This window comes from Tamandua tetradactyla, chromosome 13, assembly GCF_023851605.1.
Source record: "Tamandua tetradactyla isolate mTamTet1 chromosome 13, mTamTet1.pri, whole genome shotgun sequence".
In the NCBI taxonomy this organism is placed as follows: domain Eukaryota; kingdom Metazoa; phylum Chordata; class Mammalia; order Pilosa; family Myrmecophagidae; genus Tamandua; species Tamandua tetradactyla.
This window is the reverse complement of record NC_135339.1, coordinates 72,438,452-72,456,161: the sequence shown is the minus strand read 5'-3', so window position 1 is coordinate 72,456,161 and position 17,710 is coordinate 72,438,452. Positions and strand designations below refer to the sequence as shown.

General features: G+C 48.1%; 1 protein-coding gene and 1 non-coding gene across 2 annotated transcripts; one reads left to right on the top strand and one right to left on the bottom strand.

Annotated features, from left to right (window-relative positions):
• Positions 1 to 743: 743 nt before the first annotated feature.
• DUSP5 (dual specificity phosphatase 5) lies at positions 744 to 17,250 on the bottom strand. Its single transcript, XM_077126001.1, has 4 exons — positions 16,857 to 17,250; positions 12,212 to 12,360; positions 8,114 to 8,333; positions 744 to 5,286 (listed from the first exon to the last, which is right to left on the bottom strand). The coding sequence occupies exons 1-4, from the start codon at positions 17,233 to 17,235 to the stop codon at positions 4,880 to 4,882; spliced, it is 1,155 nt and encodes a 384-aa protein (XP_076982116.1). The 5' UTR covers positions 17,236 to 17,250; the 3' UTR covers positions 744 to 4,879.
• LOC143654640 (U6 spliceosomal RNA) lies at positions 14,745 to 14,851 on the top strand. The gene has a single exon (XR_013161846.1). It is a non-coding gene; the product is annotated as a U6 spliceosomal RNA (small nuclear RNA).
• Positions 17,251 to 17,710: the final 460 nt, after the last annotated feature.

Sequence of the window (17,710 nt, the reverse complement as noted above, 5' to 3'; positions counted from 1 at the left end):
TGGGACAAGAGAGGGTTGGGTTTTGTTGTGCCCAGATTATATCGCAGTCTCCTGGGTCTTTTTTTTTCTTTCCACTTTTAATGTTTAAATACCATTTCAAAAAGCAGATCTGTAATCTGCAACCATGACAATGAAAATCTCCTGGGTCTTCTTATTGAACACTCAAACTGGGGATATTAATTAAGCACTTTACATGGCACGTTAGCCAAGTGTATGACAGAATAGCGCCCCTTCTAGCTGAAACTGCATTGGCCCTGCTCACTGAGTCTGAGTGAGACCAATCTCCAAACCGAGTGGAAACTGAACTGTCAGGGGAACACACCTTAACCAAGGGCAGCCCGCTCACAAGTTGGCCAATGACCAATGACATGATGGGATGCCATGGGTTCTGGCCAATAGGATAGCAATGATTGGTTACTTCTAAGAAATCATTTTCTTCTAAGATTGGGGGAGGATTGACAAATGGCTTGAGGGAAAATAAAGAAACTAGTTTGCAGAAAAGGTAGCAGAGGCTCTGAGAGAGATTAAGAGAGCAGCTTCTGGTTCTGACTGCTTTCCACTCCAAGAGTTGGGCAAGTCCCTGAGAAGGCAAAGCCCAGTTCCACAGATGAATTATTCAAAGTGGGATGGAGAATAGCAACACTGAGGATGCATGGGCTTCTCTCTCTATGCACTTATACCCTCACCTCCTTCCATAAACACATTATAGCATATTTAATCTCTACTACGCTACTTCTTTTTTTTAAGTCACTGACGAAATGGAGGTAAAAGGGAAATAAGGTTGAGAAATTTTAATGGAAACAGGGTAAAATCAATATTCAAAGTACATGTCATACGAGAAAGGAGGGAAATTCGATTTACCTATTTGGAGAAGGTCTGATATTCTTGCAAGCAATGGGAAAACCAAATCAATAGGCCGAGTCCTCAATCTTGGGGTTTGTTCATATGAAACTTATTCCCACAAAGAATAGGCTAAGAGTCTTAAAATTAGGCCTAAGAGTCACCCCCAGAGAACCTCTGTTGTTGCTCAGATGTGGCCTCTCTCTCTCAGCCAACACGGCAAGCAAACTCACTCACTACCTTCCCCATCTCTATGTGGGGACATGACTCCCAGGGGTGTAAACCTCCTTGGCAAAGTGGGACAGAAATCCTAGAATGAGCTGGAACTCAATATCAAGGGATTTAGAAAGCCTTCTCGACCAAAGGGGGAAGAGAGAAATGAGACAAAATAAAATGTCAGTGGCTGAGAGATTTCAAACAGAGTCAAGAGGTTAACCTAGAGGTTATTCTTACGCATTCAATAGATAACTCCTTTTTTAGTTGATGCTGTATTGGAGTGGCTAGAGGGAAGTATCTAAAACTGTAGAGCTGTGTTTCAGTAGCCATGTTTCTTGAAGATGATTGTTTAATGATACAGCTTTCACGATGTGACCGTGTGATTGTGAAAACCTTGTGCCTGTTACTCCTTTTATCTATGGTATGGACAGAATGAGTTTTAAAACAAATAAATAATAGGAGGAACAAATGTTTAAATAAATCAGGTAGAGGGAAATACTAGTGGTCATTGAGAGGGAGGGGTAAGGGGTATGATATGTATGAGTTTCTTCTTTTTATTTCTTTTTCTGGAGTGATACAAATGTTCTAAGAAATGATCATAGTGATGAATATACAACTATGTGATGATATTGTGAGCAATATCTGATTGCATACCAAGTATGGAATGTTCACATGTGAAGAATGTTTGTGTTTGTATGTTGTTTTGTTTTATTAATAAAAATTTTTTTTAAAAAGTACATGCCATAAAGTCCCATAACATTACCAGAAGTGAGCTAAAATTTTGGCTCTGAGCTGCCTAGTGGCCTGAGCAAAGAGGGAAATGGGTTAGTCATGAGTTTCATGGTATTCAGAAGCTAAAGTACAAGCAACTCAGAAAGATGTAATAGTTCAGTGTATCGAGACCTGGGAGATGTTCCTAACAGGGGCCTCCCACAAAACAGACCCATGGTACACAGAGCTCCTGCCAGCATACAGAACACTGGTATGAGGCTGCTCCTATATTTCCTGCATCCAGGAGGTAGTGTGGGCCTGTGAGGGCTTACCCACAGACCCGGAATAGGGGAGAACCAAAATCTCTGCCCTCTTAGAGTCATCCACCTGAGATGATTCTGAATATCAACAGAGTTGTTTCTTAAAGCCTAAGGATGAAGAAACTGAACACTGCCAGCTTGAATTCCCCACCTGGCACTAGAGGCCAGTGTGAAGTTGGTCTTAGCAAAAATGGAGGTGTAATTGAAGAGAAGACTATTAAATGGAGTGAGAGTTACAGAGCCATCCCCAGCTGCGGGCCTTCACTTGCCTAAGCCTCTAGTGACTCACTGCTTATGAGCAATCCTCATACGCCTGATTTAGAGGGCTTACTCACTCTTCCGAGAAAGACTTTAATGCAATAAGGCAAATGTCAGCAAGTAGGACGCAGCTTAGCACATCACCTCAGCCGGTACTCAGCTTTCCACTCCCTGGCTCTCCCTGCTTCAGGCCCCTCTGGCCACTCCACACCTGGATAGGCCTGCGGAAAGGGCAAGCTTCCAGGACACATACTGTGGCTGATCAGAGGCTCGGAGATGCAAAACTGAAAAGGGACCTCAAACTTCAGCTAGACCAAGTCCTGAGAGAAGTTTGGTCCAAAGAGGTTAAGATGAGCTCAGAGCACCAGAATTAGGGGCAGGGAGAGCACTAGAACTCAGGACTTCTCATTCCTTGTTCCAGTGCTGTTCATTCCACTGTCTTCCTTGAAATCTAGTACTTGGATTATGCAGCTGAGGGAAGCAGACTGAAGGAAATGCAGCCTTCTCAGTCTGGGTGGTGTTCTCATCTACAGCCATTTCAAGGAACCATGCAGGGTTACTTAGAGAAAGGAAAGGCATGTGGAAAGCAAGATCTCAAGCATAGGGCTTGGGGTGAAATGTTTATGAAGAGCTGGGCTACCCTGGGCTCTGCCGCCATCTTGCTATGGTGCTTTTTGGGAGAGCTGGAGGTCTCTTTGGACTCTCCAGGATTGAATACAGTTGGCATCCCTCTGTATTAAGCATCAGCTGATTCGGGCCACACAAATCTCAGCCACTCCTGCACTTTCTCTTATTAAGGAACAGAGGCCCCAAGAGTCAGGTAGGGTCGGCAGTGGGGAGAAGTTGATAATTCCCCTTCCTTCTCCATCAAAGCAGTGGAAGTTACTCAGAAGGCAAGTTGATTCTGCCTTAGATTAAGACCCACTCATTGAGGGATTTGCCTAGGAATCCTGAAGGAATTATATAGAAGAATTAGTTCCAAGGGTAAAAAAGGGTGTTGGGGGATACTTGGGCTCAACCTTCATCTAGTTCACCTGTCCATCTCTTGGCCATTTGTCTCAGAGTGTCTGCCACATGCTGAGTGCTGGAGGGAGGAGGAGGACCCTGAGCTTTAAGGGTCTTTGGAAGTCAACTAACCTACTTTGCTAATTTCATCTAAGGTTCGGGTGGAGCATGGGAGTGAAGAGTCTCGAGTGGGCAGGTGCTGAGCACCTCCAGTGTGGCTGGGCCTAGGGACTTCTCCTGCAAGTTAGCCTGGGGAAGCACCTCAACATGAGCGCAACATCCTGTATTACTGCCAAGGTCATTCACTCATGAGCAGACACACAGCCCAACACCTACACTTATACATCCCACCACCATCACCTCAGGGTTCACGTGAAAATGAAACCCAGTGACACCAGCTGGGCCCCACCTCAAGGTATTTCTCCCTTACCTCCATTCACCAAGGACAAAGGAGAAGTGTTTTTTTTTCTTTTTATTATTTTTATTTTGCACTATAAAAAAAGGACCGACCAGTAACATACCACTTTTCTTCACATTCACATGGGTTTTAGGAAATTATTTCCTTTTTCCCTGGAAAAATAGCCTACAGACAAAAAAGAAGTAGTACCACATTGCAAAATCTGCAAACCTATAAGTCAGTAGCTTGAAGACGACCCCCAGGGACAGGAAGAAAAAGAGGATCACAAGAGACAAAACACAACTACATGTAAGAACAGCAAGTGGGGATGCCCACTCCCCAATGCCACTGACCCAGGCTACACAGCAGGTACCCCTTCTCTCCTGACAGCCACTGCCACTGCCTCCAAGGGGCAATTTTTGGTGTATTCTGGAGTACTGTTTTCAAATGACACAAAAGTTGCAAGGAGAAAGGTTCAAGTATGAATAAGAATCATGCCAAAGTTCAAAGTCAAGGAAGAACCCACAGTGAAAAAGAAACCCAGAAGAGTCTTGCTACTTCAGCCAACTGCCTCCATCAGACCCAAGAGGGAATCTCAGAAACACTTCAAGGTTCAAACCAACATATGTATCATGTCCCTAGACCTGACTAGATGGTGATCAGCTTATGCCCTGAAGCAAGAGAGGCAGACACTGAGACTGCCAAAGTTCAAAAAATAAGGTGGAAATTGTGCTTCCTTCAAAATGAATTGGCTTTGTAATGGCCTTTTTTTCCTGGCCCAGCAACTGCATTCTCCCACGTTGCTGCAGGTATTTATTGCCTTGCGCTTGAAATGAAAAGGCGAACTCTGAGCAGTCCTGAGAGGGCTGGGGGGGAGGGGGTGGTCTGGAAGTACAGTAGTCAGCACACACTGTGCTCTCATAATGGCTTGGCCTTCCTTCGGTCCCGAGCACCTGTCCCCGAGGTCAGTCTGAAGTTCATTTGCAAGCCTGGTGACCACTCACTATTCCACTGGCACAGTGTGATTGAGTGAGTGAAGTCTTCAGTATTGCACAGGTATGAAATGTCCATGAGTATAAAAAACAGAATCACAGTTGCTCTTGGGGCTGGGCTTGTTTCCCCATCCCGGTTTTTAGCAAGATGTGGCTGTGGCCACAGGGCTCCTGTTGAGCTCTGAGACCGCTGAGTGGGTGGGTACTGGAGCCAGCACTGAGGTAGGGAATGTGCAGAAAGAACCCTGCACATCAGGGCTCAGTGTCTGCAAATGGTCTAGAAATGAAGAGCCTGCTGCCTCCCCTTGGCAGGAGGGAGCCTGGGGGTTGGGTGTGGAGGGCAGGATCTCAGATTCATACTGCAGGAGTTGGCCCATGAAGCCAAAGTTGGGTGAGATCACACTCCTCCTCTGCTTGATATACTCGAAGGCCTCCTTCAGGCGGAACTGGTTGGTCTTCATGAGGTAAGCCATGCAGATGGTGGGCGAGCGGGAGATCCCAGCCTCACAGTGGACCAAGACCTTGCCTCCCTTTTCCCTGACACAGTCTGGAAGGAAGAAAAGACGGTGGGAATAAATTGGGATGGAATCCAAAGACTAAGTTAAAATACAAGAAGCACTCAAGTAGCCTGGTTATTAAACCCTTCCTCCTGCTCAAGAGCTGTGGCCCAAACTCATCTTCTAATTTTTAATCCCCATTGGTAAGGATAGAGCTTTGGGGGTCCCACTGATGTCTATCCCCATGGAGGACCTTTAAAATCCTTACAGCTGCTTCCTGGTTCTCCAGGACTCTTGCAAGTAGCACTTCTGCCACTGGAGTCTCTAGACCTGGAGAAATCCCCTCCTTGGTATGCCATCTTAGGTTTCACAGATGAGTTTCAAGAGGGCGTTGGAAAACACTGCATGCAACTTTTTACTGGATGAGCATAGTTTTCTGAGGAGAGGGTTCCAGCCTTAAGACTGAGTGGCTAGAGAGACAATTCTTGCCTCTCTGAGTTTGATTCTGATTCTGATGATGACCTAGTCCCCATCCTTCTCCTTGGGCACCCTCACCTTGTCTGGCTGTGCCAAGGCAACACTGTTTGGCTCAGTTCCCAGGGTTCCCACCACCAAACATACAATAAACAGTGCACAGCCTCTAATTATAACCCTGGCTAAATGACATTTACTAGACAGAGGGTATAAATGGCTTTTGCAAACTATATCTTGCACAACAATGGGGGTCAAGACTATAAAGCTACCCCCATCAGCTAGCATCCTTCAGGCTCTGGATGACAAAAAGGAGGGCATCCTCCTTTCCTGCTCCACCCCCTCCTTCCAAAAAAGAGCAACAGTTGCTGAGGACTGACTTATTTTTAAAAACCGAAAAGGATAAAAGGTTAAATATATATATGTACATCAAATGAAACCACACACAATCTTTCCGATTCCCAGGAAACAATTACATCACAGGAAGTTAGCTGTAACTGGCACTAAGTGGGTCCACAATATGCAAAAATATTTTATTTTGAAGGAGGAGGGGAAAAAATCAGTATTCCTTGCTTCAAGTTCAAAAAGTTTGCAAGTAAATCTGTAAGATCTAAAAGATAAAATTTCAGAAGGGGTCAGAGATGAGTCTGGGAGTTTCCCCTTCTGAACTAAAACTCCAAAGGATACCCCAGAGCAACAGATTAGAGGTAAGCCCAATTTAGTTTCTCACTCAAGAAAAAAAAAGTCCTTATAAGTTAAAGAGGAGACCCCAACCTCCTAGGATGACAGGGTTGTGGCTCCTATTTTCCCTTGCTCTCAATTGGCCTCTTCTGCAGTCTAGCTTTGTTTCGATTGGCCCAGTGCCACATTCAGGAACACGAAGGGACTAGGGTGCATTGTCTCTGGAACCCCCTCGAAACCTCAGGGGCTTGCTGTTCCAGGTGGCGCTTCTGTGGCTACCCTTCTCCCAGAAGACGCCACAGTGCACGGTCCAGCACACTGACCACAGAAGATGCCCAGTCCTTCCTTCCACCACCAGGGGCGACTTTTCCCAAATTGCTTTCAAAACACTTTGGTTCTGGGAGGTTGTGGACACAAACACAGACACACATGTACACAGAAGACAGGAAGGGAGGGTTCTGAGAAATTGATGGGGGCGGGCTTAATAGCCTCAGTAAGTAGCTATCTAGGTAATTAAATAGCAGGCTGAGAAAGGCAAGGCATTCCCAGGGACTGAGAGAACAAGTCAAGGGTTTCCCACCCTGAACCATTATTTTGGCTGCCTCTAAGAGACTCCAAAGGAATCACACCTTGGCCTAGTGGCTTAGTTGATGAAGAAGACCGGCTCTGCCTTTTCCCTCTGGTGGGATTCTCATCGCGGTTTCCTGTTGAGCGGAAACTGCATGCAATGAGCCAAGAGCCCACCACACAGCTGAGGGGGGACCCTTTAACTGCTACCTGTACTATATTTATTGCCATGCCAAGCACCTGCCTCCCCCCTCGAACACCCCAAGATTTGGGAAAATCGTGTCTCAGTTTCAACAACCAAACATGGTGAACAGAAGAAAAAGGGACTCTGTTAAGGGAGCGAGGTGGGGAGTGGTGGCTGCAAATTTGAGACAGAAAAAAAGTCAGCTTAACCCCTAAGGGAGAGGAAGGGAGTGGGGAGAAAGAGAAGATATCAAATGGGAGAACAACTGAGGCAACAGTGAGTATCTGGAAACTCCAAGGTCCAAAGCCCTTTCCAGGCAGAGGGATCTAAGGCCAAGACCTTGGTTTTCCAGACCTGCAAAAGAGAGTCAACGATAACTGCCTCATAGGAATGCAGAAAGTATGCAAAATATTGCCAACTTTTCTGTGCATAAAGCATAGAGTTTGAGTCAAATGCTATCTTTAATCCAAAATTAGCTGGAAATGCAAAACAAATTGCCCCCAAAGCTGTTTGCCAAACACTGTGGAAAACTGCCGGGCCCTTGGGGCTCAGTGCGTACGTAGTGCTCTCTCAATCCTTCTGTTTGCTTTTAAAAATATCCCAACCCACGTAGAAGCCCAGTTAGGGGGGTTCTTTTTTCCCTTGCTTCCCTCATATGGACCGTTACACGCAGACGCATTTCTCTGCTTCCCGCTCAGCTAGAAACAATAACAAAAGCGGCAGTGAGTATTGCCATAAAACTATATTAATCCATTTATCTTGCAAATTAAAGCTCCTATTAATAGCAACTCGAATCCTCCCCTCCGCCTTCTCAGAGGCTACAGTCCCTTCTTGGCTCCAACTCCTGGCAGTTGCATGAGCAAGACACTTTTCTTCTTGGTGATGACGGTCCCCATAAGTACATCAAAATCTGAGGACACGGGCCCCCCAGGGGGCTCCCACAAAATAACTGAGGGGGGACGGGCTGCACCTACCAATGAAGTCTACTGCTTCCTGAAAGTGGGAGCTGATGTCAGCCGTGTGGCTGTCTTCCACAGGGATCCACTTGTAGTGCAGGTGGGCTGCGCAGGCCTCGGAGGTCCGCCGGGAGACATTCAGCAGGGCCGTGATGTGCAGGTGGGCGAGGAATTCGCACTTGGACGCGTGGTAGGCACTTCCAAGGTAGAGGAAGGGAAGGATTTCAACTGGGCCACCCTGGGAGCAGGAGCAAAGGGCAAACGGGAGATACTGGATGAGCCTGCTCATTTGGGGAGAAGAAGAAAACAACCCTGACCTATTTGTTTCTTAATGTGGGAGGTGCCCTTTTGGGTTTCCAGGTAGGGACAGTTCAGGGCCAGGGCAATTCCTCCAAGAGGTGGTGGGTGGAGCCTCCATCCTGGCAAACTCTCTAGCCTGCATTACCACCTTGTGACTCAGAGACAGCAAAACCCACACCGCAATGGAGATTTTTCATCTTCTTGCACATGTCAAGGAGGAAGGAAATGCCAGCAGCCTTCCTGTGCTAACAAGGACGAGAGGCAGTGTAATCAAAGAGACCCCCTGTTGAAGATCTATCTTCCCCCGAATATGAGGGCAAGTCCTTTCACCTAGGGCCAGCCTCGGTTTCTTTATCTGTAAAGCAGAAGAGGGGTCAAGAATGTGAGCTCCCTTCTTTCCAGGCCTGAACTTGATATATTCTATTTCATCAAGCCTAGGACACTGTTGGTTTTAAGATGCATTCAGACTTCGAAGATATTAAAATGCGCTTCCATCTCTGACCCCACCAAAAAAAGGAAAAAAAGCAAAGCAAAAAGACACTTAGAATGATGGCTCAGTGGCAGAATTCTTGCCTGCCATGCCGGAGACCCAGGTTCGATTCCGGATGCCTGCCCACGCAAAAAAAAAAAAAAAAAAAAGTGAAAAAAAGATACTCAGAATTAAAAATAACCACTACCTACCCAGAAACCTCAGATAAAGAACAGTTCCTTGTTAGGCAACAAGCAGAGGGCTTCCCCATCCCTAACCTTTTTCATACGGGGGCTGAGGGTATTGCTGGAGAAGCTTACTTCCGGTACCCTTTGGGGGTGGGGGGGGGAGGCCACCCACGCGCCAGGTTTCTAGTTAAGGAGGATCCAGATTAAGGGAGGCCAGAGAACAACTACCCTGAGGCAAAGCTAAAAGGAACTGCTAGCCTGGCTCTGGCAGTTAGAATTTACAGGGTTTTAAGGCAAAAGAAGTCAGCGATGGCTGCAACAATGGGACTCCCTGGAGATTTAGTGGGAATCACTGGGCAGGGAGTCAGCTGCTGTTTCTTTGGGAGCCTTTCCCATTCCATCCATCTGCTGCCTGTGTTTCCATTTCCTGTTCTGGAATAAGAGTAGAATGGAAACTCAGAGTCCTCTGCCAGACCCCTAATCAGGCAGGGGCATGGGTCGTGGGGGGCAGCACAGGACATTCCCAATTTACCCCACCTTTTTCTTTCCTGAAAACAGTTTAAACAAAATCCAGTTTGGCCACTTGAAAGTTCTAGAGAATTTCTGCATATGGTAGTAATAATAATAATAACAACAACCAGTATTTTCATTCGGCACCTACTATGGCTGGCCCCACGATCTAACACTCTCAACGCAGCCACATCGCGTTAACTCACAACAAACCTAGGTAGGTAACATCACCCCCATTTTGTGGATGGGGAATTTGAGGCCCAGAGGGTTTTAATAACTTGTCTAAGTCAGAGGTAGTCAGTGGTAGAGTCAGGATTCAAACTTAAATCTTATAGCTTAGCATGAGCTATAAGATTTTTTTATTCCACCTGCTTGAGCTAAGAGGCCTTGCCTAACTCAACTTCAAAATGGTGATCATTATGAGACAGTAGTGTTCTAAGCAAAGATAGGATGGAAAAAAACTCCCTTACTGCCTCTTGAGATCAAATTTCTGTTTCTATCCCCTATACCTACTCAAACTTCTATGCACACAAAGCAGCTTTCCTGGGTGGCAGCGCAGTATGGCAGCAGACGGAGCAGCTCTTGGTCAAGTTATTCCAGCAGTTATGACCTTGGGCAGCTTCTCTAACACCTGAACTTTTATCTGTAAAATGGGGATAATAATACCTACCCTCTCAGGATAATTGTAAGGAGTGAATGGGATAATGGATGCAGTCAAGTCTGGCATATTACACAGCTGCCACTATCATCCAAAGGCTGAACAATATAAACAGAATAGAACATGGCTTCTCTCCCTGGGGAAGATTCAGAGCAGATACCGAGGACAATTAATCCCAGGAGCTCTGGTCTTGGCCTGACTGGACCCCACTCCAGGGGCCTAACTCCCCTCTAGTTAGGAACCAAGAACACAGGAGAGGTGGTACAAAGTTCTCTGGAAAGGGACCAGTGGTGGGTCCCTACCAAAGGGCGCCAACAGCCTCCCCCTCAAAGAAATAGACTGGATGACTGTGTCAACATTTCCCCTTTCAAGTGCCTGGAAAATGCCAACACATCCGGTGTGGGATTTTACCCAACTTTTTCTAGAGTTTGGTACAACATACTCCTGAAACCGTATTTCTTTCCCTGTCTGAATCTCCTGCTTAGACCTAAGAGGAAGAAGTCAAAGGTCCTCGGAGACCCGAAAGGTTAACATAACCTTGCCTGGCTTCTCTCAATGCAAAAGTGCTTCTAAGAAGCAGTGCTGGGGAGTTCCCCAGATGAATCTTCAAGACACATCAGGGCCTCCCCTACCTTTGCTTGGACAACGGTCTGCTGTGCCGTCACGACACCCTGCCAATTCTTGCTTCTCTTTCACTTTCTGAGAAACTGGGAAAGACACAATCCAGGAAAACAAAAGTAGAACTCCAGCAAGACCAGGTGCCCATGGCTTGAAAGTTGAGGGCTCATCATAGACTGTGAGTATTTTTAATAAAGAAAAACAACAAAATAATAACCCTGGCACCTTGCCAGACTAATAGGCTTTCTGACCGAGGATCCTGTTTAAGAAAAGGTCATGTGACATCCCTGGGAAGTTTATCCTCAGGGATAGACTTCTGCTCAAGGCTGACATTTAGACAGTGTCTGTCTAGAAGGCTTCTTTCTTATGACTGAGATATTTTCTTATTCTTGTGGGAAAAGATTGAAAAGCTCCTCCCACCAGGTCAAATGCCTAGTAAGGCCCTCTTCTGAAAAAGGGCCAGGGGTACAACAGAACAACGTCCTGGAAAGAACCAGAACAGGCTGTTAAGAGGAGGGGTTTCTGGGCCTGCTGCAGCCGTGAACCAGCCGAATGACTCTCTGTAAACCAACCAGTCTCACTAGTCACAAAACAAAGTATTTTCTTCTGTAAGATGGGAAGGATGGTTTGGATCTCTGGTTCTACTGCCAGATCTGGGTTCTCACCTATCTTTACCTTATCTCTCTGCATCATGCTAGGTAAACCCTTGACTACCAAGCCTCCTACTTTACTCATCATTTAAGGACTTGTCACAAGGTAGTTTCCTGAGGGAAAAACCAAACATACACCCATACATGTTTATAGAAACATAAAATCCTCAATGCCTCCTGATCGTCTCTGGGTTCAGAATTTATAGAATTATAAGCATCAGAAACCTTTAAAGGTTTAGCCAACCCAATAGTAGTTTCTCCATTTCCCTCTCCCCCCACATCAGTTAAAAATACCAACAAGACATGCCTTGACAGGTACTGGGTTGGTCTGCAGGAATTACAGAGCATAAACAATTACAAAGGAGATAGACACAGGAAGCACGAAAGTCAGTTCTGAACTGTCTTCAGGGAAACCTAAACCAATATTCTGAAGCTTCCCTGGACCTCCCAAGCCAGCTAATAATAATGTATCTTTCTCTTCCCTTTTCTCCAGAAGCTGTCAAGCATCCTGTGGCTTGTTTGCTCTTGTCAGCTTGTTTGCTGGAAGGAAGCCCATTTACTCTTGGATGGAAACTCAAGTTGGCAAGCAACAGAAGCTTTCTACAACTAGAGGATTCTGCCAACACCTTGAGCCAACACCGTTGCTGGGAGGTGAGAAGAGGAGTCAGGATACCAGGGAAGGATGGGGAGAGGAGCCTGGGATACCATGTCTATACCACACACCTGATCATAAGCCGGCCTGGAGCTGATGTTTAGCACTGGTTTCCCACACTGGCTGATGAGGGCTCTCTCAGTTTCGATCTTCTCTTGCGAAACGGGTTTTACATCCACACAACACTCAGGATATTCTGAGTAGAAGGTCTCATATCCTCCTACCAAAAAACAAACAAAAAAGAAGTGAGACAGGTACAAGCACTGATTTCTCAGATGGTCAGAAAATACCCATAATGAACCAATATCCTCAGGGTGGAATAGTTTAAAATATTATGCTCCTAGATTCTGGTGATATAAAATTTTTTAGCAAATCCAGCTAACACTTTTAGAATAGAAATGGGCTCCCTAAACCACACACACACACACACACACACACACACACACACACACACACACACACACACACCCCTGAAAGGCTATAGCTCAGAGAGTCAATGATTAACTTTTTGCATCCACCAGAAGCAACTTCAGCTGTGAAAGGAGATAATCTGACATCTGGCAAATATTAACCAAATCCCTCGAGAAAAACAAAAGCAATTTTCTCTCTTGTCCACCTACGATGAAAGTGCGATTATGCAGAATTTCATTAACTTGAGAGAAGGAGACCCCTAAACCGGTCATTTCTTCCCCAGCCCATTTGCTCTAATTATGATAGGTGGAATTGCCTACATGCACAGGAAAATGTGGGCTAAAATGAGGTTTACACTCAGGGCAATAATACCCATGCCTCTTTGCACTCCCAAGGTCCTAAGAACACCGCTGACAATTCTTTTAATAGGTCCAATTTACAGTAATCAATCTAGTTAATTACCTTCTGAACAGTACTAAAGGAATGGGGACTTGCGGAACTTAAATCTCAGCTCCCATAAGTAAAACTTCTCTCTCCCCTCTTGCTGACAACCACCTAGACTTTCTGTTTTTATTATCTTTCCCTTCTGACTTTCCCACTCATGCCCCAAAACAGTAAGTCAACTACTGGTAAGTATGACTATAAGAATCTTTAATATTTTATTTAACTTCTTCGAATTGGCCATCTAAGAGATAAACTACTCACTGACCAAGTCACAGAAGTGTGCACATACAAACAACCCTTCTCAGGCCCATTATTCTCAATGGGAAAGAACCAAATTAAAAACAAGCATCAGAAGCTCCGGAATGCCACAGGGTACTTGGAAAGTCCCTTTGCTTCCAGTCCAAGCAACTGTAGGTACTTCTTAGAGCCTCTAGAAAGCCTACTTATGTCCTTTTCTGGCCCAGAGAATTCACTTGGTGTCAAATCATCAATTAAATATGCATGCTGAGAACCGTTCTTTTCCCCCAAAATGTCCCCCTCCCCCCTTTTCGCTCTGTCATCTGGTGTCTGGACAGCCCTTCAGAGGAAAATATCCTGGCTTTTGTAACACCCTGCAGTGGACAAAGGGTTAATGGATTACCGGGCAGTCTCCAGCTCCCTCCCAGAAGCTGTGGCCAATTCCTAGAATGAGTCATCTTGCCATTACTGCTTCCTCTCACTCTCTGGAACTGCCCCGCCCCCATTTAGTACACCCAAATCTCCCCTGTGGTCACTTCAACAAATAGCCCACTGCACCTTCCTGGACGAGCTTCTGGTCCTCTGCAGTGACCATGTTCCCAGTCCTGATGACAGAGGCCATCCGAGTGGGGGTGGGAGGCCGTGGAAGGGCGGGTGGCCTAGCTTCTCCATTCCAATAGCCCCTGGCCCCTTCCCACTTAGGAGGCAGGGAAAGAATGCCAGAGACCTACGCTGACCTCAGTTCCTCAGAGGGGTCCCTGGTCATTAGTCACCCTGTAGCTTCTCATGCCCAAGCTTCAGCATTCTGGGTTCTAGTAGACAAACCGAGTGTCTTGGGATGGGAATCTGTAGCAAGAGGGGTCCGGGCCCTCCAGAACTTCAGGAGGGGCTTGGGAAAGAGAAGGCTTCAGCTCACCCAGCTCTTGGCTTTAAATAGACCACTTAAGAGTGGCTGTGGGGACAGGAGGTACGGGTATGGTGAGCTGATCCTGTCTGCCTGTGGACAAAATACCACAGCCAGACAAAGAGGCCCAGTGTAGCTGAGGGGCAGATAAACAGAGTTCTGTCTCTGAAAGCTGGGGTCAGGAGGAGTCCACCTGATTAGAAGGTCTCCATCTCTCACCCTCTCCCATCATAAGGGTGGTGAGAAAGAACATTCTTCTCCCATGCCTCACTTGAGTTGCAAGAGCAGAGGCAATTCTTAGGGCTGCTTCAGCCCTCTTCAGAGTGATTCTGCCTTCAATCACTGCTTCATTACCAGGGGAAAAGAGACAACGAGTGGACGCTATTTAAAATTACATACAGATAACTTGATTTGGTCATCAAATCAAGTATTTTTTTGGGAAGTGGGGTATGGTTTAAGGGAAGGGCTAAAAGCACTGCCCCTTCTCAGGATCTGAGATGCCACTGGATTAAAACCTGAATTCATATCTGGACATGAGTTAGCTAAGGAAATAAAACGATTCTCTGGCAACAATCTAAAAGTTTAAGAGTATTAAAAGGTAGGTATCAGTGCTGGCTTTGGCAGTGCATATACTAAGACTGGAAAAATACAGAGAAGATTAACATGGCCCCTGCGCAAAGATGACATGCAAATTTGTGACGCAGTCCCTATTTTTTTTTAAAGGTAGGTATCAAGCCATTTCTACCAACATGCACATAATCTGTGACCTGGCAATTCTCATGATTTTACTGAAAGACAGACAGGGACATGGAAGAGCATATGGACAAGGATATCCTTTGCTGCACTGCTTCAAAAAGCAAGGCTGGGAGCTACCTAATGGCCATCATCACATTAAAAAATGAAATGGGCATGTATGTTCTGAAAGAGGCTGGAACAGGGACTATATGGAACTATTCTATTTTTGTAAGATACCTGTGGAAAATTAACTATCCTAAGTTGAACGAGAAATAGATGATGGTTGTTCTGGGCAGTGGATCTGGGGTCTAAGGTATGTTCAAATTTGCACCTGTATATATAGTCTTCAATTTAAAAATACTGTAAACATAATTTTCCTGAGACGTAGGTCTACAGAACTGCTTTCCTGTGGCAACAACTTCTATACTGACAATAAGGACCCCTTAGAAAGGGGTAGGAAACAGATGTAAGGACCAGGAGGGGTTTCCTTGTACACTTCTTTTAAGCCTCCTGGGGAGGCAGAAGCTTTTCCTATAGTCGCTGCTCAGAACAAGACACAGAAAACACATCAGGAAGAGAAAGAAAGTAGGGGCCATGTGTAAAATCTCTGCCGAGCTTGGAGAAGGCCACCTCTCTAGCCCCTAGGGGCTGAGGCTGCATGAAGAAGGAGGATTATCACCTTCTACCTCTATCATCTACTCTTGGAATCACCAGGGTACAGTCAGCAAGAGGTGCTAATAAAGGTGGGAGCTGTCCACGTGCCTCTGGAAGCTCCTGGTCTGAAGCAGGTGAAATTCCCTAAACTGAATAGGTTTAAAGTGTGCCCTAATCTCCCAGTTCACTGGACCTGTGCTCTGAATCACAGGGTCCACAAGGGTTGTTCTTCCCAATTCTGTTCTCCCACTGCTGTTACATCCCAAGGCGTGTGCATCAGGGCTGAGAGCACCTTGGGGTGCCACCGCGGCTGAGCCCTCATCCCCGCACCCAGAGCAGCTTGCCCACGCGTTTGAGGTTACAGAGGACGCACATGCAAGGGGTGGGGGTGGGGGGACAGTCATCGGAAATGACCCGGAAATCAACATTTCTCCAGTTTGAGAGTCAACCACCCACCCACCACCGGAAGCCAAAGTCATCTTCTCAGTAGGTGAAATGGGCAGGCCCTATGGAGCGTCGCCGCAACTGGTGGCGCAGCTTCGGGGTGGGAGGGTGTTTCAAATCAAAAGTCACCGAATCTTAGTCCCCAACGGTACCCCTTCTAGGTCCTGGCTCACTAGCCAGCCAGTCCGTGCCTCCCAGCCCCTGGCAGACAGCGAAAGACCGGCCCCGGGGTCTGGATGGATCCCCGGGACCCTACGGGGACAGGGGTGGGAAGTGGTGGGGGAAAAGGGTGGAAGGCTGTCAGCTCTGAAATGAGCCTGAGAAAAGCCGGGGAATGGAGAAGAGAGAGCCGGAGGAACACAATAAAAAGCAATAAAATGGAAAGGAAAGGAAGGGGGAGGGACACTCCAGGGTCAAAAAGGCAACGAAGACACAGTGTAACATGCTGTAATTGTCCAGGCGGGAAGGAAGGGGGACACCAGGGCGCCACGCTCCGGGAGTCGGGGGAGAAGGAGGGGTAAGGGTCGCGACCTGCTAATCCGGACAAATCTCTGAGGAAGGCTCGGAACCTTGTCCCCAGCGAGAGGGGCTGGGCTCGCGCCCAGCAGGAGCCGATAGCCCCCAAATTGCTAAGAAGTGCCCCGAGGTGCATAACCAACCCCACCCAGCCTGACTCCGGGGAGGCTGCCAGGCGCTTTCGAGGAACGTGGAGAGGGGGCAGCTCTGGGCGCCGACATTTATTTGCAGTGCGCTCATCTAGCGCAATCGCCCGCAGGTGGAGACTTTCCGGCTCCAAAGTGCAAGTGGGAGCCCCGCATACGGAGGGGACCCCAGGGCCCGGGAACCCGGGCGGGGGAGCAGAGGCTCGGCGGCCCCGACGCGCTCACCTTTGAGGAAGTAGACCCGCGGACCGGCGGGCAGGCACGCGAGCAGCGAGGTGAGCACGACGCGCGCGGCGCTCTCCTCGCGCAGCTTCTGCCAGTGGCGGCTGCCTTGGTCGAGGACGACCACGGCCGCCACGCCGCCGCCACCCTCCTGCAGCAGCCGCGCGCGCGCCGCGTCGTCGGGCAGCACGTAGCGCGCAGACACCGCGCCGCCGCGGGCCCGCCGCAACACCACGGAGTTGAGGTTGACGTTGAGCGAGCCGCGCACGCTCGAGGCGGCGAAGGCCAGGTAGGGCCGGCAGTCGAGCACCACGCAGCGCGCCGCCGCCTCCTTGCGGAGCATCTTGCGCAGCTGGCGCCCGTCGAGCGACGTGACCTTCATGCCGCCGCCGCCCAGCGGCTCCGCGCCGCGCGCCCCGCAGGTGCCCACGGCCAGGGTGCCCGCTGGCGAGGCACGGGAGGGCGACCCGTGGGGCTGCGGCCGGCCGACGGACCCTGGCGCCCGCGCGGCCGCTCAACTCTTCTTCCTCGTTCCACAAGGTCCGCGATCGTCCCGGCTACTCGCCGCCCCAGAAGCCGGGGATTCCGCAGGCAACGCAGCGTTTTATATGAATGAGTGTGCGGCCCGTGACGTGGCTGCCCATATAAGGCCAAATATGGGTATTTCCCCGCCCCCTCCGGGCCGTGGCCACGCCCCCCCGCGGGGCGGGCGCGCCGCGCATTAGTCAGCGGGGAAAAGAGGAAGTGGAAGGCGCCTCTTCGGACTCTCCGCGGCGTCGCGCGGAGGGACTCATTCGTTCATCACCCTGGACTCCCCGTGGGGTCTCCCGGAATGCCGAGATGGCCCACGCCGTGCG

Coding starts and splice junctions, on each gene's coding strand:
- DUSP5 (XM_077126001.1), bottom strand. CDS start 17,235: ATGAAGGTCACGTCGCTCGACGGGCGCCAGCTGCGCAAGATGCTCCGC. Junction 8,334..12,211: donor CCAGGCCGGCTTATGATCAG/GTGTGTGGTATA, acceptor TCCTGCTCCCAG/GGTGGCCCAGTTGAAATCCT. Junction 5,287..8,113: donor GGAAGCAGTAGACTTCATTG/GTAGGTGCAGCC, acceptor TCTTCCTTCCAG/ACTGTGTCAGGGAAAAGGGA.